Raw genomic sequence first — 23,901 nt, 5'->3', positions numbered from 1 at the left:
GGGGGGTGGGGGGAGGCTGAGAAGGAGATCCCCACGGCCCCATTAAAGACCTCCTCCCACCCAAAGGCGTAGGTTGGGGAGGAGACGGGTGTGGAAGCAGAAACCGCCCCATTATCCTGGGGTCCCCAGGGCGGTTGCCATCTGTGACCCTGTAACCCTCATACCAGTGATCTTAGCTCCTCCCCTTTTTTCTTTTAAGATTTTTTTTTTTTGATGTGAACTTAAAGTCTTTATTGAATTTGTTACAGTATTGCTTCTCTTTTATGTTTTGGTTTTTTGGCGGTGAGGCATGTCACATCCACACCCCCTGCCTTGGAAGGCCAAGTCCCAACCACTGGGCCGCCGGGGAAGCCCCTAGCTCTTCGCCTTCTGCGCAGGAAGCCGTGGTTGGCTGCCCTCTGGGCCCCCAGGAAGATGGAGAAAGCCGTCCGGTTCCTGCAGCGGCCACGGCCTGTCTGGCAGACGCAGAGTGGCAGATGGAGATGGCTGGCCTGAGTGGACGGAGGCTTCCACGAGCATGTGGGGCAGAGGCCCCTGAGTGACTGCTTTCTCCTCCCTTGTCACCAAGTCATGGTCCCTTTTGGACACCTCAAGAATCTGGAACTGCCTTGCTTTTTCAGATCAGCTGTGAGATGATGGGGAAAATGCCAGTCCTCAGAAGCCTGCACTGCCGAGAGGAGCAGGCCGGGAAGGACGTCACCCTTCGGGACACACACCGGGGCCTGCCGCGTGCCCGGGCCGCCCTGAGCACCGTCAGAAGCCCGCGGGAGCTGCCCTCGCTGGAATCGGGCTCCTGGCAGGGGGACGATGTGCCTTCCAGCACTGTTTACGTTGGGAACCTCCCCCGGGACGCCCGGGTGAGTGAGCTGAAGCGAGCCCTCAGCGCACGGGGCGCGGCGCCCTCACGGCTCACTTGGCAGGGGCCGCAGCGCGGGGCCTTCCTCCACTACCGGGACCCGGCCGAGGCCTGGCAGGCCATCTCCCGCTTGCAGGGCTTCTGTCTGGGCGCCAACACAGTGAGGGTGGCGCTGGCCAGGCATCAGGGGGCCAGTGGCCCGGCGGGCGGCCGCACTGGAGAGCCGCACCCTGACCCGTGACAACATCCCGCTCCAGCCCCGGCGAGCTTCAGGACCCGGCACAGCGGGATGTGGTGGAGCTGTGCTGCACGAGCTGCCTTGAGTTCAGTCCTCTCCCGGAAGTCAGAGCTTCAGCCTGGTGTCTCCTGAGGAGCAGGGAAGTCAGCCGTAATATATTCCCGTCTTCTGAAGGCAGAAAGGTCCATGTTCAGGCTTTGGCTTATCCTGGGCCTTCAGCCTGCTGGGTGTCTCAGCCCTGCTGGTGTCTTGGTTTAGGGGACTGAGTGGGCAATAAACAAGTTGGAGTAAATGCTGACTGCAGTTTAGGGGAGTCTGTGTTTTGAACTTGAGAGGCGTGGGAGATTAAGAGAAGGCGGGCAGAGGACCAGCTGCAGAGGCGTGGCGGCTCAGAACAAGAAGATATCCTTGTGTTCCTGGCTCCTTGGCCTGGCACTGCTAGAAGGGAAAAGATGCGCTCAGCTTGCAGAAGCCAGGTGGTTCAGTCCCCTGGGTACAGACTGCTTGTCACACCTCAGTCCTGGTGTCGGAGATGGAGGCCAATCTGACGTGGACCCTCGGCTGTGTGGTCTCACCTCTGTCCCCTCCTTACCTTTCCAGCCAGGCTCCTCCCCCGGGGTGAACACCTCTGCTCTCGGCCAGCTGCCCCTGAACAGCAGGGAGCCTGTGTCTAGGAAATCCTGGCTGTCAGTGAGTTGTCCCAGCCGACGTCACGGACGAGGCCAGACACATGCTCACACACTCATTTGTCCACTGTCATATGTTTTCTGTCCCTCCATTTCTCTGTTCCTGGAAATCAAGCTGGATTTTGGCCGAACTGTGCTTCCTAAACGGAAGTGCTTTTGCAGTGATCCTGGGTGAAAAGTCAAGATGAGCATTTAAGTGGAGATTTCATTTTTTTTTTCAAATGTATATGCACGGGGCATTTTTATTTTTCCACCAGAGGGTCTTACTGAGCATGTTTTAAACCCATTATTATGCCTCAAGGGGCAGGCCTTGCCTGCACTTTGAAGATAAGGTTCTCAAGGCTCTCAGTCTCCCTTTGAAAAAGCATTTTCTCATTGGTTTTACAGTGAAAATGCGGTGGAGACTTTGGAAAGAGAATTGATCCTTAGATTTGCTCGGTTAAATGCAGACTCCACATTGACATGAGCAAAACCAGGGGGTAGAATATCTTAACACAGGGCAGTCCAGGCCGTAGGGCCTCTGGGCTCACTCTTTCTCTGCCCAACCCCTGTCCCTTGGCTGGTTTCGTTTTGTCACTTGTGTTCAGCTTGGCCATCCCAGGCTGACTGACCGCCCAGTCCAGAGTAGCGACCTGATATCTGAACTCCTTGCTCCGTTCCGGTTGGTTTTCCCGTTTTTTCCAGAATGCCTCCTGTCTTTGGCATGTTCTTGTTCAGTTTTGGTTGATGTTTCTATCCTTGACTTGCTACCGTTGGAGTAGTGCTACAGGAGGGCAGGAAGTGAGTCTGTCCCTGCCTTTACTCCCCACTTTGCCCCAGCCCCAGCCGTGAGAACCACCTGCTGATACAGAGCAACTCAGGAGCAATGCAAATGGGAAGGGCTCCGTCAGAGCCAAGGGGGAGGCTGGGTCCGGGCCTCAGCCCTGGGGGCTGGTGTCTGGTGAGTCTGGTGCCAGCACCTTAGACTGTTGAGTTGTGCCCATCAGGGATGATCCCTCCGGGTTGAGCCAGAGTGCTGGGTTTTCTGTCACTTTCAGCTGAAATAATCCAGATGTATTGATACACAGATGATCTGAATGCATTCATCATTTTTTTATATTTGTGGACAGTAGGTTAGTATGAGGGAAACTAGGACCAAGGGCCTGAAATACAAGCCCTCCAGATGTGTCACCTGCGCGCCTCCCCTCCATTCGCCTCGGGCAGCCCCAGAGCCGCAGTTCTCAGCGCCGCCAGGAGGGGCCCTCAGGGACCCTGCTTTTCGTTCTCAGAGTTCTTGAGTATTTGTCAGCATCATAATTGTATAGTTCGCATATTAGAAAGTAATGGAAACTGAGCGCTTGACAAGTTGCTGAGACTGTATGAACCCCTTTTAAGTGGATTCGTCACGATTCGTGGGTCGCGTCTTGTGTTTTCCTGAGTGGCGCTGCAGTTTTGCTTGCAGATGCGAGGAGATTCCTGCCACCCTCAACTCTGCATGGCGAGCGCTGGCCCTGGGGCTTCACTGTGTCTGCTGACGGTTCCTATGTTGTCGGCAAGTCATGGCGCCTCTCCGGGCATTGGCGTCCTCATCTTTACAAAGAGAGGGTTGAGCATGTTTGTTTCTAAGGCCTGAACGGTTGTAACGTTCTGTTTCTTTTAAGGCTCACTGCTCACCGTCACTTAGATTTTTTCTGTTTATAAAAGTAAACTTATCCATTCTGGAAATTTGGGGATATCAGAAGTACAAAGAGTGTCACCCCTCACTCCACCACTTAAGCAGCCTTGACACTGCCTCTGATTTACGTCCAGTCTCTCCTCTGTGCAGTTGTAAAACGTAGCTAGGATTAACAGCATGAGCTTCAGAATCACACAGGTTCGGCCGAGAGCATCAGTGTTGCTGCTGCCTGGTACCTCCTGTCTGAACTTCCACGTGCTCAACTGTGAGTGGGCATAGGGATAGGACCTCCTCTAGATTTGTTGTTTTGAAGGGTGAATAAAGCAGCTTGGATTTACTTCTAAGTCATACCACACGTAAAAGTAAATTCCAGGCTAATTAAATATCTAAACATAAAAGTGAAGGAATTTGGAAATAATAAAAGAATGTTTTCTAATGTTGGGTTAGTAAAGGATGGGCGGGGCCCTGAATTTAAGGAGGAACTTATTCCTGGTCCTCTCCTGGAATGTCAGGGTTTGGTGGGTATGGAATCCAAACGAGCCGTCCAGGATGAGCTGTCTGCGGGCTGCTTCTCCAAGCGACGGCATTCACCAGTGTTTTTAAGCATCGAAATTTCTGTGTGTTCTTTTCTAAAATTTGTCACTATGCATAAATGATTTTATTTAGTATTACTTAAGTCGTTTGGGGAATGTTAAGATAAATAAGCTTTACAACATGTGTCTCCTACTTCTAAAATCGGCCTCTGGACTGGGTGACTGTTACAAATGGCAACAGCTGCTCTCAGAAAGTGCAATGGGCTTGTTCGGGGCTCCAGACCCAGGCAGAGGTAAAGCGGGTACTTGGACCCTGGCCTCTGCCCCAGGAACGCTGCCGGCTTCTCTGCATTACGGTTGGCCCTCAACACCTGCGGGTTCTGCACCAACCGTGGGTTCACCCAACTGCAAATACTGAGTCCTGGATGTGGAACCCATGGATGTGGAGGGCCGACTGTATTACACAACTGGATATAAGCGACTTGAGCATCGGTGGATTTTGGTATCTACGGAGGCTCCTGGAAACAGTCCCCCACAGATACCAAGGGTTGACTGTACTTCCTCTACCAGCAGAGGAGCAGGGATAGCGCTGTTCACACCCCACCCTCCCCAACCCAGCCAGCAGCCCCTAAGCGGCCAGGGCGTGTGGGAGCCAGCCCTCCTAGACTCTTAGGGGAGGGGTTCTGTAGGTCTGCCCTCCCATTGTCCTTCGGCCATCATTTGGCCTTCCTGGTTCCCATCCAGCGACGCACACAGACCTCCCCCAGATGCCGCATGAGGAGAAAGAAACACGATGACACAAGACTGCAAATAGAAAAGGCTGAGAATAAAACTACCCAAGAAAAGAGAGCCCGTGTAGCTAAAACAACAAAAGAGTTTATGTTTGGTGAAGAGATACTGGCGAGAAGATAAAATGTCAGATGAGAGCAACATTTAAAAAGAAACAGTAATCGGGTCCAGGGATGGTAAACATGAGGCAAATCCAGGTCTCCGTCCACACCCACACCCACACCCACACCAGGCCCTTCCTGGCCAAGCCTGAGAAGGCTTTGCCCTGGATTTTAAGGAACTGGGGCCAGACGATCGCTATGAGGTGAAGCTTTCTGCCTTTTTGCCGGAGGAGCAAAACTGAGGATCCTTCCCTTCACCTCGTTTTCCTGGGGAGCATTGCCACCTCTCACCACCTGCCTCCCCCCCACAGGCTCCCAGGAAGCACCTGGCTTGCAGAGGACTCTTCCAAAACTTCACGTCTGCCTCTCACACCCCCTGCACTCAGCAGAAAGAGCTGAATGGGTATTGCTGACCTCACTTCCCCTGTATCTGGGTCTAACCCCAACCAATGTTCCAAATACAGTAGATACTGTGGACTCTCTAGTCATTTTCAAAATGGTTTTTTTTAGGGGGTGGGGTGGGGCGGGGCTATCCTGGGGAAGTCTGTCTTCAAGATAAATCTGACACAAAACTCCATGCATAAAAGCAGGAAGAAGAGATTGGTGTGTAGGTGAATTTACAGTCACCTCCCGCAGTATTCTTCAACGGGCGCTGCCTACCTGAGCCCCCAGCTGTTCTGCAGCTGAGAGTGGGGTGCCGACCTCAGCTGGGTTGGCTTCTGTCTTCTGGTGATAACGGTCTTCTGTCTTCACTCCTGATGGTAATGGCTCAAATTTATTGAGCTGTTTAAAATGCTGTGGAAGTTGTGAAGTGTTGGCCCAAGGTTATTCAACAGCCCCATTGAGCGAAGGGGTCTGTGCAGATCCCCGTGGATCTGGGCCCTAGGGCAGCTGGGTGTACACTGCTGGCTGGCACGCGGAGGCTGAGGACCTGGCAGTTTCCCCCTCATCTTCTTGGGACGCTTGTCCTCAGAGCCTGGTCCCCACGCTGTGAGGAAGCCCGAGTTGCCTGGGCCGGGGCCTAGCAGAGGAGTGCGTACCACCACCTCACCGTCCTCGTGGGTGTGCCACCTTGAAAGTCGGTCCCCAAGCCCAGGTGAGGCGTCTCAGCTGACGCCTCCTGGAGCAGACAAGGGCTGTTGCCACTGCGCCCCGCCCAGATTGCAGTCAGGAGTGAAATGAATCCTTTCTGCTGCTTTAAGTTTAGAGGGTGATTTGTTCTTTATTAATAATCAGTGGCATAATTTCATTTATAACAATGTTACTATGTGAATTATATGATGCACTTATAAATACACATTACTGGAGATACAATTTAGAAATACAAATTATATAGATGCGCAAGTGTGTGATTTCACCTGACCCTCACAGTCGCTTCTGAGAGAAGCAGGTGACAGACGGGTAACTGGCCCACAGTCCCCCAGCTTTGGTAGTGAAGCCAGGAGTCGGGTTGTAGCTCATTGTAGACTAGGCCAGAGTTATCTTCTTTCACTGTGGGTCACCTTCACCTTGCCACCTAAGGTAGAAAGAGGCACACAAAACCGTGTCATTTTCTAGAAGAGAGATGCAGGGTGGGGTGATACCCCCAGGTGCACACATGCTAGTGGCAGAGACACCCCTGGGGCTGGGGCTGCTCAGTTCAGGAGCCTGCAGGAGAGTCTCCAGGCAGGGGGCGGTGGGTTTTGTCCACTCTCCGTTGCATCTGTCCTGCTGCCTTCAGTTCTGATGTGCACGTCACTAGGTAGCTGCCCCTGTTGGAAGCCCTCAGTCTGAGGGTCACCAGGCCAGCTTTCCGTCTGTTGCTTGAAATGGCCCCGTATTTTATTGCACGTGTAGATGAGGCAGCTGAGGCACCGAGTTGTGATGGCTTGTTCCCCGGTGCGTGGCGGAGCCCCTCTTGTCCCCTACCACGCCCTGCCCTGCGAGTCCCACTTGCTTTGCCAGGCCTTGTCGTCATCCTAGGTTTTCACTGGAGACTGCCTGGGCGATCTTTCAAACAAGCAGAGACTTCTGAATAGCGGAACCCACACTCCTGTTCCTCCAGTGGGGCAGGATTTCTTCTTGTGAATGGAATTCTTTATTTCCAACGTCCATAAATCACAAAAGTTATAATGGGAGCTGACATGTGACCATGTAATGTGGACATTTTGCACTTTGGATGTTTTGGAAGCAATAAACTCAGACCCTGAAGTGCTGAGTTGTGAGCAAACTAAACATCCCTGCCTGCCTCGGAGGGTGGATTAACTCACTTAACCCTTAGAAGAATCCCGTGAAGCAGGTGTTGTTACGTTCCCATTTTCTAGGTGAGAAAGATGTGGCTCCCAGAGGTTATCTGACTTGTTCAGGTCACACAGCAGAGCTGACCTTCAGTCCCAGGGCCTCTCCCCACCATCAAGGGAGAAGCCTGTCCGTCGTCATCTCTTGACTACCAACAGGCCTCCGAGGTAGCTGGGAGCCAGGGTGGCCCATGGGGACACCAGAGACAATTGATTTAGTGGTGGAGGCACGTGGTGTTGAAGCCACACCCGCCAGGGTTGGCAGTGAATCCAGCTCCGACGGGCCCTTGCTGTGCCACCTCAGGTGGAGTGCTTGCCCTCTCGGTTTCTTCACCTGTAAGCCCTTCATAGATTTTCTAATCACTTAATCCTTTGAGAGGAGTTCTCCTACCATCACCCCCATTTTAAAGATGGGGAAGCTGAGGCATAGTGGGGAGGCACCGGCCCGAGCTCACAGTTGGGAAGCAGTGGAGTTGGGACTCAAACTCAGGCTCTCTGACTCCCAGGGTCTCAATCCTGGGCTCATCGCCTGCTTTTCCAGGGTCGGCAGGTCTCCGTGTGTGCAGGGAGACGTCTCCTGGAGCCGACACGCTGTCTCGAGGGGTGGGTTTGAAGCCATGTTTGCTTTCTTCCTTTCACCTTTCTACAGTTTATTTTATTTTAAATAAGCCCTATCATTTGTGTAATTAGGAAAAGACTAAATTCATTTAGTTTAGCTGTCTCCCAAAAAACGCCAGCTGCACCTTAACAAAGGTCAGAGACCCTGAAACATCAGAATCAGGTTTATCTGTGCACAGCCTCTGTCCACGTTCAGGTGAAATCAATTTTCCTCAGTGGGTCCCTGCTGTTATCCCAACAAAAACGGCGAGGTGGACAGCAGGTGGCGCTGTCCCCTCAGAAACAGCCAGGGGCGGAATCCCTGGGACCGTTCAGGTGCTAGGCTGCCTCCTCTCCTAGGGAGGGTCCCCTGCCCCGAGCTCTCTGCCCAGGGAAGGCTTCTGACCATTTGGACAGAGATGGCCCAGCCCTCCCTGCTTCACCCCAAGCTGTGACCCCGCAAAGGTGTTACAGCAGGATCCAGAAACAGGGTGTGCTGAACTATGGGGCTGGCTTTGGTGGAAATTTCCAAATGCAGAAACGTTGTCTCCTTTTCCAGGGGACATCTGCGGGCCCGGCATGCCCCGTGGTCGTGAACCCTGACACAGCAGGGTTCATGGAGCCCGTGCCTCCTCCCTGGTGTGATGCCGTGGTTTTAATGACATAAGCCTGGGGAGGCTTATCACCACCGTTACTCCTCAGACCACTGTCCAGCTGCGGCGTTTCTCCCTGGGCTGCCACCCCACTGACACAGTGAACTGCAGGAAATCAGCCGCAGGGCACAGTCTACACCGGCCCCAGTGCCTCTGTCCGCTCTGGACAGGCTCACCCTTCGGGGTCCCCAGACAGCCCGTGCTGTAGGAGTCGGAGGGGACCTTGGTGGCCACGCCCACACGGGGGTCTTGAACAGCACCAGCCTTCTGCCTCCGCTGGGGGCTTGGGTTGCCTTGGCCTTGGTGACGTTGCCTCTTTAGGGTGTTGACACGACCGACCCCAAGTATCCTGGTGCTGTTGACCCGTGTCAGCAGGGGTGTGTCAGCCGCTGAATCTTGTCTGACCCGATGGCAGAGGGCAGTGGGTACTCAGTGTCCCTGAATGAGTGAATCTGTGCCAGATGCTTCCTCTGTCCTGTGTTTCGTGCGAACGGTATTTTACACTTGCAGAGTCCGTTGTCCCTCTTCCCCTGCCTATCCCCAGAGCACAGAGATCAAGACAGTTAAGGGCCCATGATTTGTCTCGGTCCCACAATAAGTCAGTGCGCCATCGTGAGTGGACGTGGCTTGCCAGCGGGAGATGCTAAACAAGGGGCTCCCTCCTTAAAACAGCCCAGAACTCTGAGCTCTTGGTACCCAGAAGATTCCAGAGGCAGAGCAGGAGGGCGCAGCCACATATGCTGCCCCAGCTGGCCTCTCTTCCTTGAGCTTCATCTTTTGTTTGAGTTTTTCTCCGTTGGACTGAGGGGCCCAAGGAAGTGAAGGGATCTCTCATGGAGGTCCGTGGTGGGAACCTACGAAAACCAGGTCCACTGTCCCAGAGAGGAGGTGAAAGTCAGGGGTCTGAGCTGGGGCTGCTAGGAGGGCCTCCCCCCCCCATCCAGATGCAGGCAGGGGGATCAGAGGGACCCCAGTCCCTTGTGCTGCCCCTGACCATTGCCATCTCCCCGGAAGAGGCAGGAGGCTGGCAGAGGCTGGGTCACGGACCACACTTCAGCTTCCCTCTTTTATCACTAGGCCTCATGGCTGGAGGAAAATGGGTGTCCAGGAGCCATGGGGCACAGTGGTTAGGGACATGGACTTTGTGGTCAGAAAGTCCTGGGTCTGAGTCCAAATTCCACCTCTTACCAGCAGTGTCTTGATAACGTCCCCTAACCTCTCTGAGCTCATTTCTGAATCTGGAGTCGAGAGCAGTAAGTCGTAGGACCTGCCTGAGAGGGCTGCCGAGAAGGTGGACAGAGGTGGTGTGGAGAGAGGACGGCCGCGTGGCCAGCGCAAGGCGCCTCCTGCACAAACCCGAGCCCCGCGTCTGCTCGCCTGGGCGCCAAGTGCCCCCCATCAGCTGCTGCTTAGGATCACAGCTGGCTGGGCCACTGGGCGGGAGGGGGCAGCAGAGGCCACAATGAGACTCCTTCACCGGGGTTTTCTCAGGAGCCCAGAGAATGCTGGACGAGAGACTCTAAACTTCGCACCCATCAGGACCACCTGGACATCTGCGAGCCTGTGGATTCCCGGGTCCCACCTCCAGAGATTCTAATCCAGTGACTGTCAGCACCTGCCCCTGTGCAGTGTGCAGTGTGAGCAGACACCCCTAGTATTTCTGATGCGGGCAGTTCCTGGGCCGCACTCTGAACCACCCTCAGAAGTGAAGCCCTTGAGCGCAGGGTTAGGAGATCCTGGGGAGGGTCCACATCGGAACCGAACTCCTGACTCAGCCCCACGTTAGAATTCCATCTTTGGAGCCAAGTGGGACGTCTTTCTTCTCCCTGGGAACGGAGGGAAAGTCCAGGTGCGTCATACTGGAAGATGGGGCGTCCAGCGGTTCCCAAGCTGGTTGCCCGAGTCCCTGAGCAGGAGGCCTTGTAGAATATGGGTTCTTGCAACTCGTTTGACACCCACCCCACACTCCAGGGGAGGAGGATAAGTAATGCGCACCTCATAGCCATTCCTGGCTGGGCGTCCTGGGGCTAGGCTGTCCTCTTGCTCCTGGCAGGTGTCACCTCGCTGACCACTGAGGTGAGGAGAACCGAGGCTCCGAGGTAACATGTCTCACCCAGGTCTAGTGGTGCTGGAGCTGGGACTCTAGCTCCATCTCTGCACTGCTTCCAGGAGAGCTGCAGGCGGGGAGCCACTCCCCTCCCTGTCCCTAGCCCTCCAGCCCCAAAGGGCAAAGAAAACGGCAGGACCAGGCAGGCACTTCCCCTTCGGAAGCACGCACCCTGAGTGCCGACTGGTCGCTAGGCCTGCAGCTCGCGTCTGCCAGGGGCTGGGGAGCCGGGACACTGCGCCAAGGCGCCGCTGCTGCTGCTGCCGCCGCTTGGGGCTGCGATGGCCTGCAGCCGAGGTTCAGCTGTGTCCCAGCCGTCGGCCCTGCGCAGGGAACTGCCACGGGAGGTGTAATCCACGAACAGAAGCCCTGTCGTGAACATCCTGGCCGCTGCCCCACCTCCTGGCCTATTTTGGGGAGTATTCATACCCTTGGGGTATTTTGACTGCGGTGTTCCAGGACAGACCCCCGAAAGATGTGTGCAGAACTTTGAATTAATTCTCTCGAAAATGTCCCTAAGCTAGAATGATACCCCTTTATGCACCCAGGGCGTGTGATTTTGCACCGGACTCAGAAGCGCCTTTGCATTTTAAGCTGGTAACTTGCACAAGCCCTGCACGCTTTTGTGTTGGCACCGGGGGTGGGGGCTTCATCCCCGTGGTCCCTGTGCGAGCCAGGCCGAAATGGGCCTTGGGGAAGACTCGAGTGAACGTGGTCTTGCGCAGGGGCAGCGGGCGGCTTCGTGAAATCTTGGTCCTGGGCGTGGAGGCAATTATGCCTGTAGAATCTGACCCTTTCGGGTGTGCCTGGAGCCACACTCTCCCCGCGGGGAAGGCTGGACTTTGCTCTCATCCCCAGGCTCCAGGTCAGGCCCCAGGCAGGCCAGGCCCATCCCTGATCCCTGGGCTGGTTTTCCTGCACAGGCCCCTCTGGGTGCGTCCCACCTGGCCTGGCCCAGACGTGGGCACGCCGGGAGATCTTGCTGAAATGAAGGCGCTCCGGGGGAGATGAACAGGAGACCGGGGTTCGCCGCCGCCCCCCATCCTCCACTCTGGTCCGGCGGCGCCAAAGCCACGTGCTACCAGGGCGCACCAAGGGGCCAGGGGAGTGGGTGCGGGGGCTGGAGACGCTGCCCGAGAAGACAGGGAGCGCGCCGACTGGGCTGGCATTGGGTTTCTCCTAATCAGCCCCACTTCCCCGGAGCCTCCATCCTAATTGGGGCGCAGGCTCCGATGGAGGAAGCAGGGGGCCCCACGCCTGCCTGCCTGCCTCCCTGCCAAGATTGTCTGGAGCCCCAGCACGGCGTTCCTGCACTGGAGGCCTGGGGGCTTTTCTCTGGCCCCGTTCTGGGCACCAACGGGAGGCAGGGGGTGCGGAGAGGTGGCCTCTGCCCCGGAAGACAGTGCCTCCTCCGCCCTCCATGAAGCTGCTCCCAGCCCGCTGCCCGGGCCCAAGACCCCGAGGGACGGAGTCGCCGGCTTTTTCCTGTGCCCTTTATCTCGGTTTTATAGACAGCTGTTAGTTTGGGGCATTAATTGCTTGGGCGAGTTTATTGATAATTTTGATGTAACAGAGCACCGGAGAAATTGCCCTCACGTCCAGAATGTCAGATTTGAGAAGAACCAGGTTCAGAGGCTCACGACCCCACGACGCGGAGAAGCTGTGGTGGGTCTTGAACGGCTGCACCGACAATGTGACTTTATTGTGTTTGTTTTCCTAGGTAGCTGGGAATTGGAATAGAAGGAGGGTCAGTAGGGGAGACAGACTTTTTAAAATGGATTTTTCCCCTAATGATTTAGGGGGAAATGTAAGCAGATTGGAAACATGCCTATCACCTTGCTCTCCCACCAACAGCCTTTTTCCTGCTCAAATTTTACTCGCTTCTCCATTGGGGAAAACCAAGTGCAGGGCACACACACACACACACAAAAATCCTACCAAAAAATAAAACAAAACCTTAAAAGGTGTTCCATGATTTATAACAGCTAGAATATGCGAACAGTAAAGTCTGAAACTCAAAGTACAATTCTCATTGGTCTTGGAGTGGCCAAAACAAAAATATAAAATATTTTACGTATATACATATATATATATATATATATATACGTATATATATGTTTTTTTCCCTGGGGGAGGGACAACTATAGTTTTTCTTTAAACGTTTGCTTATTTCTTTAAAACAAGAAACGACATATCGAGGGGCAGAGGGCTCTTCTTAAAAAACAGAAGCCAAGAAAAAGAGTTACTCTCGTCCAGATTTCACCTCAGCGTGAAATGAAGAGTGAAAAGAGAAGGATTAGCCAAGAAATAAAAAAGAAGAAAAAAGGATTAAGAGTCATCCATACTTTAAATTTAAAAAAAAAAAAAAAAGGCTGGCGATCCCAGGCTCGTTTCTGTCTGTATTTGGAAGATATTCTCCAATCCCAATAAAATACTCATGCGATTTTATTTCTAGTTGATACAATATTAAAGGCCATGTACAAATGTTATACATTTTTATTTTTGTTCTTTTTTAGGAAAAAATACACAAAAGGCAAAAACATCCTCAAATTGTCATTTTTATACAGTGCAGAAGGAAATTTAAAATACGTGTCACAAACGCTGCACCCCAGCAGCCAAAATGCTAAAAAAAAAAGGGGGGGCCTTCATTTTATATATATATATATTTATTTATTTATATAAAACATATGGAAATTTGTCTTTACACAGATCGGACTTAGTTTCAAATTTACAATGGATACCTAAAAAAAAAATCTACGCGGCAAATATTGCCAACAAAGTTACACCATTAATACTGATAAACGGAGGAGCCTATGCGGTGTTTCGATTATTAGGGAAAGAAAGTAGAATAAATAACAGGATGAGCCTTGCTATCGTTTTTTTAAAAGTGCCTTAACCTTTCTGCGTCACCGCAATCCTGAATCCGAGCGCTCAGCGGGCCTTCCCGGTCCCCGCGGCGCCGTGTTTTCCTCACTCTCCCACCAGAAGGTTTACAGTAGAGATCAGGAGACAGCCAGGTCTCGGGAGAAAAACACCGACCAAAAAAGTCAAAATAAAGTTAGAAACCAAACCAAAAACACTGAAGAGAAGGATGGAGAGGAAGGCGGAGGGGGACGGCAGCAGAGGCCCGAGAGCCGCCGCTTCTGGGCTCCTGGTTTCTTTCCTAAGACGAGCAGTGGCTTCAGAAATGCAAGTTATTCGCACAAGGATCCACCTGTGGTTGGTTGGAGGACTTCTGAGGTGGGGAGGGAGAAGGCGATTTCTTGCCCCCCCCTTCCCTGCAAAAGATGGCTCTGAAAGGAGACGCGCATTCCAAGACATTCTTTCAAAAAAAATTAAAAAAGATAAATACTCAACCAAAAAATAAAAGTATTTGATAATGACGGTCTCACACGTTTGCCTTTCTCCTTCCCCGACTTTTGCCATTGGAGGGGAAGAGGGGGAGAGACCTCAGCAGAATGCTTGTTTAGATGTTGAGGGTTTTTCCCCAACACAGCACCTTCTCAGCCGGTTTCAATAGGATCAAAAATAGATATTTATTTTTCAACAGCTGCAGTCAGATCAGGCCCCACCACCACCATGTTAAAGAAACTGTTGAGCGGGTGGCGGGGAGGTGCCGACAGCGGGGCTCCGTCGTTGCCTCGGGGATTCCTTTCCCGAATAATCCGGTCGGGGAGGGGTCAAACCCTTTTCTTCTGCCGACGGTTATACCTCGAAAATAAAGCAGTTTCTGGCGATGGGTTCCGAAGTCCCAGTGCTCGGCCAGCCCCTGCCCGGAGGGCCCCGGGGGCTGTGGCCTCACATCACGCACGGCTTGATGTCTTGGTAGGTGACCTGCTGGTGGTAGTAAGAGCCGCCGCCGGCTGAGTGCATGGACGAGGATGCCATTGTGTTGAAAGAGAAGACGAACTCCTTTCGGTCACACATGCTGGGCGACTGCGAGTGATACCGCGGGATGCCTGCAGGGCAGGGCGACAGGAAAGGGGACGTTAAAGGGTTAGCCTCCGGAGGCCAGAGTTCCAGGTGGAGAAGCACCTTTGCCCGAGGGGTGCACGGGGCAGGCTTGCCCGGCTCGGGCGCAGGGCTGGAGGCCTCTCCTCCACAGCGCCTCCCCATGTCTGAGTTCCCGGTCTCCGTAGGGCCGGCGCCCAAAGGGAAGATCCCCAGACACTGGCAAGGATCCCTGCTCCCCTGAGCGCCTGCTGGCTGGGCCTCTCCCACCTTGGACACCGAGCCTGGGCCGGGGCCTTCCAGAGGCTGACGGGGGAAGTGGTGAGAGGGGCCGAGATGCGCCAACAGAGAAGGTCCAGCGGCCTCCACTTTCAGGGCAGCCTGGGGCCTGTGCCTGGGGCTGGGCAGCCACCTTCCAACCCCAAAGGCTGCGGTGGCCCCAGAGCAGCCAGCCAGGCCGGCAGGGGCCAACACGGGGGCCAAGGGTGGCTTCTCCAGAGGAAGGACCCTTTGAGAACCGAGCCTCTGGGACAGCTGGAGCCCGCCTGGAGTTCGAAGCCGCCCAAGCTGGGCAACCCGGTGCAGAGGGCCCCTCCAGCCTCCAGGCCCGGCTCCTCCCCCCACAGGCTGCTGACAGCTGACTCCTGGCAGGCCCCTGCTTGGGTCACTCCAAGCTCTTCTCAGAACCAGGCCCAGAAGGCTGCTAGCGGGTGCCGAGATGGAGGGTTCAGAAGGGAAGATTGCTGTGCACCTTCCTGCTCGGAGGATTGGGGGTGGGGCGGTACCTGGAGACCTGAAAACCTGGCTCCTGAGAAACAGGCTGTGTGGGGGGCCTGCAACTCTCACCCTTCATCGGGTCCCCTCTCTGCCTCTGTCACCACAAAATGCCCCGACTCAATGTTCGCGTGGCCCAGGCCTGATTCCTGAAAGGCCGGGCTCTGAGCCTCTGAGCAGGCGTGCAGCCCGGCCGGCTTTGGGCCTAACTCTTCCGTCCTGCCCGGCTCAGAGCAGAGGCGGCTCTCCCGCAGCTTTTCTGGGGCGAGTGGGGAGAGTGAGCCAGCTGTCCGGGGCTGGGCCTGGCTCCATCCCGGGAACTTGCTGAGGTGTGAGGGGGCTAAGGGACCTGAGAGGACTTAGAATATTGGAGTCTAATAAGTCTTTTTGGTGAGGACGGGGCCTACCTGGCCAGGCTGGGGCAGCCAGCAGCTGGGAGTTGAAACAGAAAAGGAGAGAAAACGACATCTTAGTCTATACTGGGGGCTCCAGGCTGCACTCGCGTCTCAAATGGGGGGAGGTGGGGCTGAGAGGCACCCTGGGGAGCTTGGCACCGCACAGAAGTGGCCGCAGGCTGTGGCCCAGGGCGGTCAGCAGCTTCTGGGGGCTGGGTCTGCAGTGCACTCACAGATGTGCTCCCCTCAGGACTGGGACAGTTCAACCTCCCCACTCACCTTGCAGCTCAGCTGGGGTGTTGTGACTGTTCTGGTGCAGATACGGCTGGTCCAGGGAATGCGTGGAGAGGCTGCCGGACAGGGGGTTGGCCGCGGGGTTGCAGGGGGACAGGGGCTGCTGCTTGATGTAGGAGGCGCTGCTGTTGAGCGCCGCGGAGGCGGAGGGCGGCCAGGCGGCCGCCGAGCCTGAGTAGACGGCGTGGGGCTCCATGACCCCACCGGCGGCCGCGGGCAGCAGTGGGGAAGCAGGCACCGAGCTGTCGTGGTGCGGGTACTCGCCGGCCGCCGCGGCGCCGCAGCTGCCCATGTACGAGTGGCCACCGTTGGCGGGCAGGTGGGGCACCGAGTGGCTGGGCAAAGCCATGCCGTCCACGTTGCCCGGCAAGTGGCCGTTCATCATGCCCAGACCTCCCTCCAGCGCCAGGCTGTTGGGCGGGCACGAGAGGCCGCCGGCGGAGCCCTGGAAGCTGTAGGTGTCCGGGAGGTGGTTGAAGCCGAGCCCGTTCATCATGCTGTACATGGGCTTGAGCGCCTGGCATTTCCTTCGGAAGCCGCGCGGCCGCCGCCGAAAGGAGCCCTCCTCGAACATGAACTCACTGGCCGGGTCGATGGTCCAGTAGTGGCCCTTGCCCGGCCGCCCGAGGCCCTTGGGCAGCTTGATGAAGCACTCATTGAGCGAGAGGTTGTGGCGCACCGAGTTCTTCCAGCCCTGGTAGGAGCCGCGGAAGAAGGGGAAGCGGCTCTGCAGGAACTGGTAGATCTCGCTGAGTGTCAGGCGCTTGGTGGGCGAGCTCTGGATGGCCATGACGATGAGCGCGATGTACGAGTAGGGCGGCTTCTCGGGGCGCCGGATGCCGGCGTTGGTCTTCTTGGCCTTGGACGGGCCGGACGACGCGGGGTCCATGGCCGCGCCGCCTCCCCCGCCGCCGCCGTGCGGTGGCTGCTGCTTCTCGGGCGCCGAAGACATCGGGTGGCTGCTGCCGCCGCCGCCGCTGCCGCTGCTGCTCTGCGCCGCTGACGAGCCGGGAGGAGGAGGAGGAGGAGGAAGAGGAGGGGGAGGGGGAGGAGGGCAAGGGGGAGGGGGCTGCGCGCGCGGGGCTGGCTGCACCTCTGCCGTCATCGGCGGCCACTTCTCCCGAGCGAGCCTCGGCGCGCCCTCCCCCGCCCGCTCGCTCGCTCGCTCGCTCGCTCGTCCTCCCCGAGGAGCTGATGGATCCGCGGGCGGTTGGCGCAGAGCCCCCTCTCTCTCCAGCTGCCTCCTCCCCCCACCTACTCTCCTCCCTCTTTCCCTCTCGCCCTCCCACAAGGGAAGGAGCCGAGCAGAGGCTGAGAGCAGGCTGTCTGCAGCCTGGGCGGAGGCCGCTAGGAAGCCCCCCACCGGTTTTGCGGGGGAGGCACCACCTCTCGGGCCGGTGGCCGTGCGCCCCCGCGGGGAGCAGCGCTCGGTCCCCACCACCCGCGGCGCTCGGCTCCACGACTCCAGCCGAGGCCGCCCTCTCTGCCTTGTCTCTCGGCGGCGTCTCGCGGGCCGGCGTAAGACCCTCCAGGAGTTCCCTCCCCTCCCTGCCCCCCTCCGGCCCCCGCGGTGGTGGGCGCTTAAAGGGCCCCCACCTTCGCCTCCCAGCGTCCGCCTGCAGAACCCGCCCCGCCTCCACCAACCTGGCGAGCAAGTGTTAAAGCGCCCTCGGCCCGCGGTTCAGCCCAGCTGCGCGCAGGCCCCCCGCCTTCCCTGCCCGGCCCGCGCGGAGGAAAACGCACCCCGGGTCCCGGGCCTTCCCCGACGCGTACTGCTCGGTGGCAAATCGCAACTGCAGTGGCGGCCGTGGCCGCCGGGTCGTGACCATCGCGGACGCAGCCGGTTCGGCTACGGGTCCCCGCGGCCGGCGGGCGTGTGTTCCCGCGAGGGACCGCCTACCCACTCTCCCCGCCCCGGGAAGGACTGCGCCGCGCCCGGGACTTTTCGGACTCGCCCAGCCCGGCGCGAGCGGGCGGGCAGCCGATGGAGCCGAGCGCGGGCGGAAAACGAAAGCGCAGGGCGGGTCGCTGCCGCTTTGTCTCCGGCGCCGCAGGCTGTTCGGGGAGCGAGTGAGAACCTCTGGCCTTGCGGAGACCAACATCTCACGGGCTTCCCGAACAGGCGGCCACGCTCATTCACTTACTTGTGCACTCGTGCACACACATGCATACACTGATGCACATGCAAACCCGGTAAATTTCGCAGACTCAGACGTGCAAACTCACACCCACGCGTTCGTTCCCACTCACGCGCACACGGCGCTCAGGCATGTGCGTGCCCACTCGTGCGCTCACTCACGCGCACACAAAAGGCCCACAGGAGCTTCAGTTCGCACCTACTCCCACTCATGTGCACACTAGCCACGCTGATCTAAGCTCACACATAACTCAGTTGACCCCCCCCCCCAGCATACACACTGAAAACCCGCCTATTTGGCCCCGCAGTCCCTGTGTCCCCGCTTCCCAAGAGCAGGTTCCGATTTCTCGCAGATGGTAAAGGCCCTGGCAGGAAGTTTATACGGTTCAACGTAAACACATTCTGGGGGATTCTTTAATAATAATAATAGAGAATTCCGCGTGCGCGGGGGGAGTTGGCCTAATGCCCCTGTGGGCTCGGCCTGCCGCCGCCGCGGGGGCCTCTGACATTGAGCGCCAGGCCAGGTTCCGGAAAGCAGTCTGCGCGGGCGGGGAGCATGGGCCCGGGCGGCCCTCGCGCGCCGGGCTGCCCGCAGCGGGGGGCTCGCACGCAGCCTTACCCCGCCAACCTCCCGGCGCTGGGGTGCGGGCTAGGACGGGGTAGGGGGGACGGTGGCGCCGAGCGCAGGATGGCGCAGGAGCCGGGCGCAACGCCGCACGCGGGGACCCAGGTGAGTGCTGTTCGCTCGCAGACTTCGGAGGAGGGAGGCGAGGGGTGTTTTCGCGGGTCGTCGCCAGGAGCCAGGACGCCGTGCTGCGGCGCGAGCTGGGGCGAGAGGCGTGTGCCGGGCTCGGAGTGTGGCCCCGCGGCGCTTTTCAAAGCCCACCGGCCTCTCGGGTTTCTCGGGCCTCCTTGTCAACCCGCTGACGCCCCTCCTCGCTCCGACGCCTTCAGCTTCGGCGGTAGACGCCTCGTCGCCTTCGGGACGCCTGGCACGTCCATGCGAGGAGCTGGGGGTCTCGGCGGCGTAGCCTGCCCTGGCGGAGCGCGCTCGCGGGAGACTAGAAAGCCAGCTTCTCTGCGCTGCGCTTTCGCTCGGCTCCCCCGGCCTCGGCTCCGCACGCAGGCAGGGGTCGGTCGGCAGGGGAAGGGTGAGTGTGGGATGTGACCGCGTCGTGTGCGGTTGTCTTCGCGCAGGTAGACGCGCGCTGGCAGACCCACTCCCACTTCCCAGAGCCCACCCAGCATCCACCGACCGCAGGCATCCTGAGCACCGCGCACAGCCTCGGCCTCCATACGTCAGAGAACACCCCTCACACAGCTCAGGCGCCCCAACCCTTGCACGAGCGCTCTGGCCTGCCCACCGCCGAGGACACACTTTCGGTTACGTGCACACACTCCTGCGCTGCGCGTTCGCCCACGCACAGCCCGCCGCACATGCACACGCAATCGCACGCACGGCCGCTCCACTCGCGCGCGCACACGTCCACGCACACGCAATCTCACATTTCTCTCTCCATCACTTTTTTTTTTTCTTTTTCCCGCCAGACGGCAGCTGCAGGGTAGGAGGCCCCGCGGCGCTGGGAGGGAAGTTCCCGAGAAGGGGTCACTACTACCAGCTGCCAGGAGCACATCTGGCCTTTAGAAGAGAGGCTATTGGGGGAGGTTGCCCCACTCCCAAGGCAGCGAGGGGTGCAACGCAAAGCCCCGAGGCTCCCAGAAAGTGATAGTAACCCCTCCCTTTCTCTCGCTCCTCCCCCACTGACAGGACGCTCCAAAATGAGGGGGCTCTATAGAGCATGAAGTTGGGGCCCCTTTTTCCAGTAGCCCCCTTCCCTCTTAGGCCCTCTCTAGTTGGGAGAGGGCTACAGATTCCGTCTTCAGCTAACCCACAGATCAGTTTCCCTCACTCCTGCCCATCACTGTTTCTCAGCGGCTCCCTTTGCAGGCTCCTGTGTGTTTTGGGGTGGGAAAGCTCCGGCCTTCCTGGGAGGAAGTGTGGAGTCAGGGCCCCGCCTGGCCTCCACTTACCCCGAGGTCTAACAGTAGAATAGACTTTGCCGGGGAAGGCCAGCAGTTGCTGTGCCCAGGGAGAGGCTGAACGGCCTCCGAGCCTCAGGAATGCGGCAGACAGAGGCTCTCCCCCAACCCCGCATCTCCACTGGGGCAGGAGGTAAAGTGGAGGGGAATGAGTTCCAGCTGTGTGATTTGGAGGTCCCCCCCGCCCCCAGTTCTGGAAAGAGCCACAGCCATGGCAAGGAGGGCTTTCCCAGGTGGCCGGAGACTAAGCTCTCGCCTCTTAAGATGCCCTGAGAGGTCGCTCCTGATCCTGTCTTTGGGGGATGGAGAAACCGAGGCCCTGGCCTGGGTCAGCCAGCGCTGCCGAGCGGAGCATCTCTCTGTGGTTTGCTCCGCCTTCAGGGGCTGACTGTCATCGAATTTTACCCTCCCAGATGCCTCGTTACAGGCCGAGAGTGGAGAGAGAGGGGTGTCTAGAGATGCTTCTGTTGCCCCCTACCCCTGGCTTTCCAGGCTCAAGGGCCCTGAGACCCACTGGAGAACTGACGGTGATAAAATAATAACCACCGCCACACACACATGACGATAATAGGATTTATCGATTGCTGGCCATGCACCCGGTATTGAGCTAAGACTTATAAACGCCTCTCAGATGTTCTTGATGTTTCTCTGGGCTGTGAATCCCTTTGATAAACTGTTGAAAACTAAAACCCTACGCCCACCCCTTCCAGAGGAAAGATACCTGCGACATTTGTAGAGTGATTTTCAAGGTTTTGCCAAATGCCTGGAGCCCACCCGTGAATCCCCAGCCTCCCATCCACGAAGCCAGGACTGTGGTTAAACACCCCAAGGATACTTGCTTAACCTTCACAGATGACCCTACCAGGTCAATATTATCCCTCCCTTTACAGATGGGCTCAGTGACATTGCCCCACGTCCTAGGTCACGCTGCAGAGGCAGGACACAAATCCAGGTCTGAGCAGGACCGGGGTTAAGCCTCCGGAGCACAGGGCAGAGACTGTCTACGTGCAGACTCACAACCGTGGTCCGAATTTGAGTCCAGCCTCCACTATGTAGTGATGTTGCATAAGCCATTTATGCATTTGTTCCTTGTCTTTTTTTGGCAGGGAGTGGGAGGGTGGGATTTATTGGGTGATTTTTTTCCCCAGCTTTATTGAGATACAATTAACTCATCGGGTATGTTTCAGGTGTGCAGAGTGTTGATTTGATACATTTATATGTTGCAAAATGACACCATCCCATCACGTAGTTACCATTTCTTTCTTTTCTTTTTTTGGGGGGGAGTGAGAACGTAAAAGATCTCTCTTAGCAACGTTTAAGTATATGATACAGTGTTGTTAGCTGTAATCCCCACGCTGTAACTTAGTGTCTTCATCTAAAAAATGGGACGAATAATGGCGTCTATTTCTTAGGGCTGTTGGGAGGATTGGACAAGACTGTGCAGAGAAAGACAGGCTCTCCAAACAGACAGAAACAAACAAAACCCCCAGGGGCCCAGCTCCAGGGACTGTCGGAGAAAACGCAGACAGGGATTCGGGCAGCTCTCTGCTCTTAGCGCAGAGATCTATCAAGAACACCCACCCATCCCAAATCCAATCTGCGCTCCAGCGCCGGCCCCAGGAACCCCAAAATGGGGAGGGGGGTGTAAAAACAGACACGCCTGCCATGTCTCCCACTCCCCGAACCCAAGGTATTTTTACTGGCTAATTGCTTAAGTGAAGCCGCCCGGGCCGAGAGCGCGCCGTAACCCGAGCAGGGAACCAGATCCAGCTCGGATTGTGCCCGGGCCGGCAGCGCGGGCGCGGGCGGGGGCGGGGGCGGCCGCCGACCACCCACCGCGAGGGCAGCCGCCCTGCTCTGCATTAGCGCCGGCCCGCACCTCCCTCGTCCCCGCTCCCTCGAACCCCTTCCCCGGCGACGTCCAAAGGCGACAGAAGGTAGCGCGGGCCGGGCCCCAGACCAAGGTGGGCGTTTGGCAGTAAAGGAAGCCTCTTGGCTTGCGGACGTCGGTGGGGGATCAGGGGTGGGAGGTTTGTGGTGAAAATGCGGCCCTGGGGACAGGAGACTGTGGGGAGAAGCGTCAGAGTCAGGAGGAGAGGGCACCCTCTCCCCAGTTACAGGGCGATCTGTGCACAGAGTAAGTGGGGTATTTCTCTGCAGACTCTGGAGGTGCACACGTATCGCGCGTGCCAATGTGCAGAATATTGTCCAGAGAGCAGGAACTATAGAACTAGAGAGGCACCGGGTAGTGCCCCGTAAGTGTGATCGTGTCAGGTGGGTGTACAATGCAAGGCCTGTGTGCACGGAATAGCACAAGGTGTGCAAATGTAACTGTTTCCTGTGCTGAACATTATTAGGGTGTGGGTACCGCATAGTGGCTTCATGCGTAATGAATGTTTTAAGATGTGAATAATATGACACGTTGTGTGTGCAGAATATTTGAGGGCAATAAGAAGTGTCCTGTACACCAAATATTCTAAAGTGTGTGTAGTATGTAGCAGGTTACGCACGCTGGGGTGTGTACAGCATCACGTATTCTGGACAGAATACTGTAGGCTCTGCGGACCATATGATATAGAACTACGTGGACTGTTGTAAGGTGTGTGCGTGATATAATGGGTTGTATTGGACATGATATAGTGGTTTCACACGCACATCGTAAAGTACGGCGCGGTGCCTGTGCGCACCCGGGCAGCGTTTCGCAAGGAGAGGGGTCTGCGCTGTGACGCTGTGTCTGCCCGAGCGTCAGGCAGTGCGTTTGCAGTGGAGCATGGTGGCGTGAGTAGAACACCGTCAGGAGGTCTGCACGCAGCCAAGCATGCAATAATACAAGTACAGAGCTCACACATCCGACGGTCATGGAGGCCTGACCTTGTGCCCTCGCTAGGCACCTCAAGGCCACCACTCGCTCAGTAACCCCCACCATAACCCTGGGAGGCAGGTTCTGTTCTGATCTCAGGTCCCAGGGAAGTGAGTGATTCTCCTACTCTGTTTTTGTAGTGACAGAGCAACTTTCCTGCCCTGTGTCGTGCCGGGAAGGGAGGGCTGTCCTCGTCGGCATGGCATGGTGTGGGGACGTGGGGACGATTTACCTTCTGTGCGGGTCTTTGAGAGGCTGTGAGCTCAGAACCGTGTAAGCCTCTGTCTGCAGCCAGCACAGAAAAGACGCAGAGACAAGGAACGTGGGCAGAATGAGCACTAGAAGGGACCCCAAGTCCTGGGGAGCCCCAGCGCCCTCAGAAGGCCATTGGGGAGGCTCCTGCTCTGTGCTGCACACCCACACCTCGGGGTGCTGTCCCTGCTTGTGCCCGTTGCTGCCAGCCAAGCTCTAAACTAAGGCAGTCCTGTTGTCTCCTCTTGTCAATGGCAAGTCAGATTCTGGGGCCCCTTAGAGTGTTCCTGGGGCTACCCCACAGTGGGGAGGAGAGAGAGCCCTACCCTCTGGCTTCACTGGCCCGGCCACACCCTGCTCGACACAGATGCGGCTCCGAAACGGCACCTGTGGGGACCACTAGGGCCATGCTTGGGGAGCAGCTGAGGCAAGGGTTATCCCTGACCCAGGTCCTGGCGGTTCATCTCTCCTGTCAGCTGTACATTAGGGAGAGGTTCATATTTTGGTCCAAAAAAAAAAAAAAAAAGAGCCTCGTCTTTGTGCTGCTGCAGCCCTGCGATTGCCCCTCCACTTGGCCTTTTACCCAAAAGCACGCATTTTCCATGACGTTCTTCAATGAAATATTTGACAACATTGCAGCCCAGGAATTTACAGCCCTCTTCCCCTCGAGATTTTTGGGAGTTTTCTGGCATTAGCAGTGCATACTGC

At 56.9% G+C, this 23,901-nt stretch overlaps 2 protein-coding genes across 8 annotated transcripts in view; one reads left to right on the top strand and one right to left on the bottom strand.

Annotated features, from left to right (window-relative positions):
• Window positions 1-23,901, top strand: part of MTHFSD (methenyltetrahydrofolate synthetase domain containing) — a 58,069-nt gene that overhangs the window by 17,855 nt on the left and 16,313 nt on the right. For 6 of the 7 annotated variants that reach the window (XM_059999314.1, XM_059999315.1, XM_059999319.1 and 3 more), the window contains one exon: window positions 621-5,351. The exons of the other annotated variant lie outside the window; for it this stretch is intronic. In XM_059999314.1, coding sequence (XP_059855297.1) covers window positions 621-1,097 — 477 coding nt within the window. In that variant the 3' untranslated portion in view covers window positions 1,098-5,351. Of the gene's footprint in view, window positions 1-620; window positions 5,352-23,901 lie in introns of those variants that run through there. 7 annotated transcript variants of the gene reach the window in all.
• FOXF1 (forkhead box F1) lies at window positions 12,602-16,885 on the bottom strand. Its single transcript, XM_059999312.1, has 2 exons — window positions 15,890-16,885; window positions 12,602-14,449 (listed from the first exon to the last, which is right to left on the bottom strand). The coding sequence occupies exons 1-2, from the start codon at window positions 16,854-16,856 to the stop codon at window positions 14,289-14,291; spliced, it is 1,128 nt and encodes a 375-aa protein (XP_059855295.1). The 5' UTR covers window positions 16,857-16,885; the 3' UTR covers window positions 12,602-14,288.

The sequence above is a fragment of the Delphinus delphis genome, chromosome 20 (assembly GCF_949987515.2).
Source record: "Delphinus delphis chromosome 20, mDelDel1.2, whole genome shotgun sequence".
Taxonomy (NCBI): Eukaryota; Metazoa; Chordata; class Mammalia; order Artiodactyla; family Delphinidae; genus Delphinus; species Delphinus delphis.
Note: the sequence above shows the minus strand (reverse complement) of the source record. Positions and strands in the feature narration are given on the sequence as shown.

Excerpts from the sequence above, each read along its gene's own strand:
- FOXF1 (XM_059999312.1), bottom strand. The coding sequence starts at position 16,856 with ATGTCTTCGGCGCCCGAGAAGCAGCAGCCACCGCACGGCGGCGGCGGG. Across the intron at positions 14,450-15,889 it reads CACCCCAGCTGAGCTGCAAG|GCATCCCGCGGTATCACTCG; the intron begins GTGAGTGGGGAG and ends CCTGCCCTGCAG.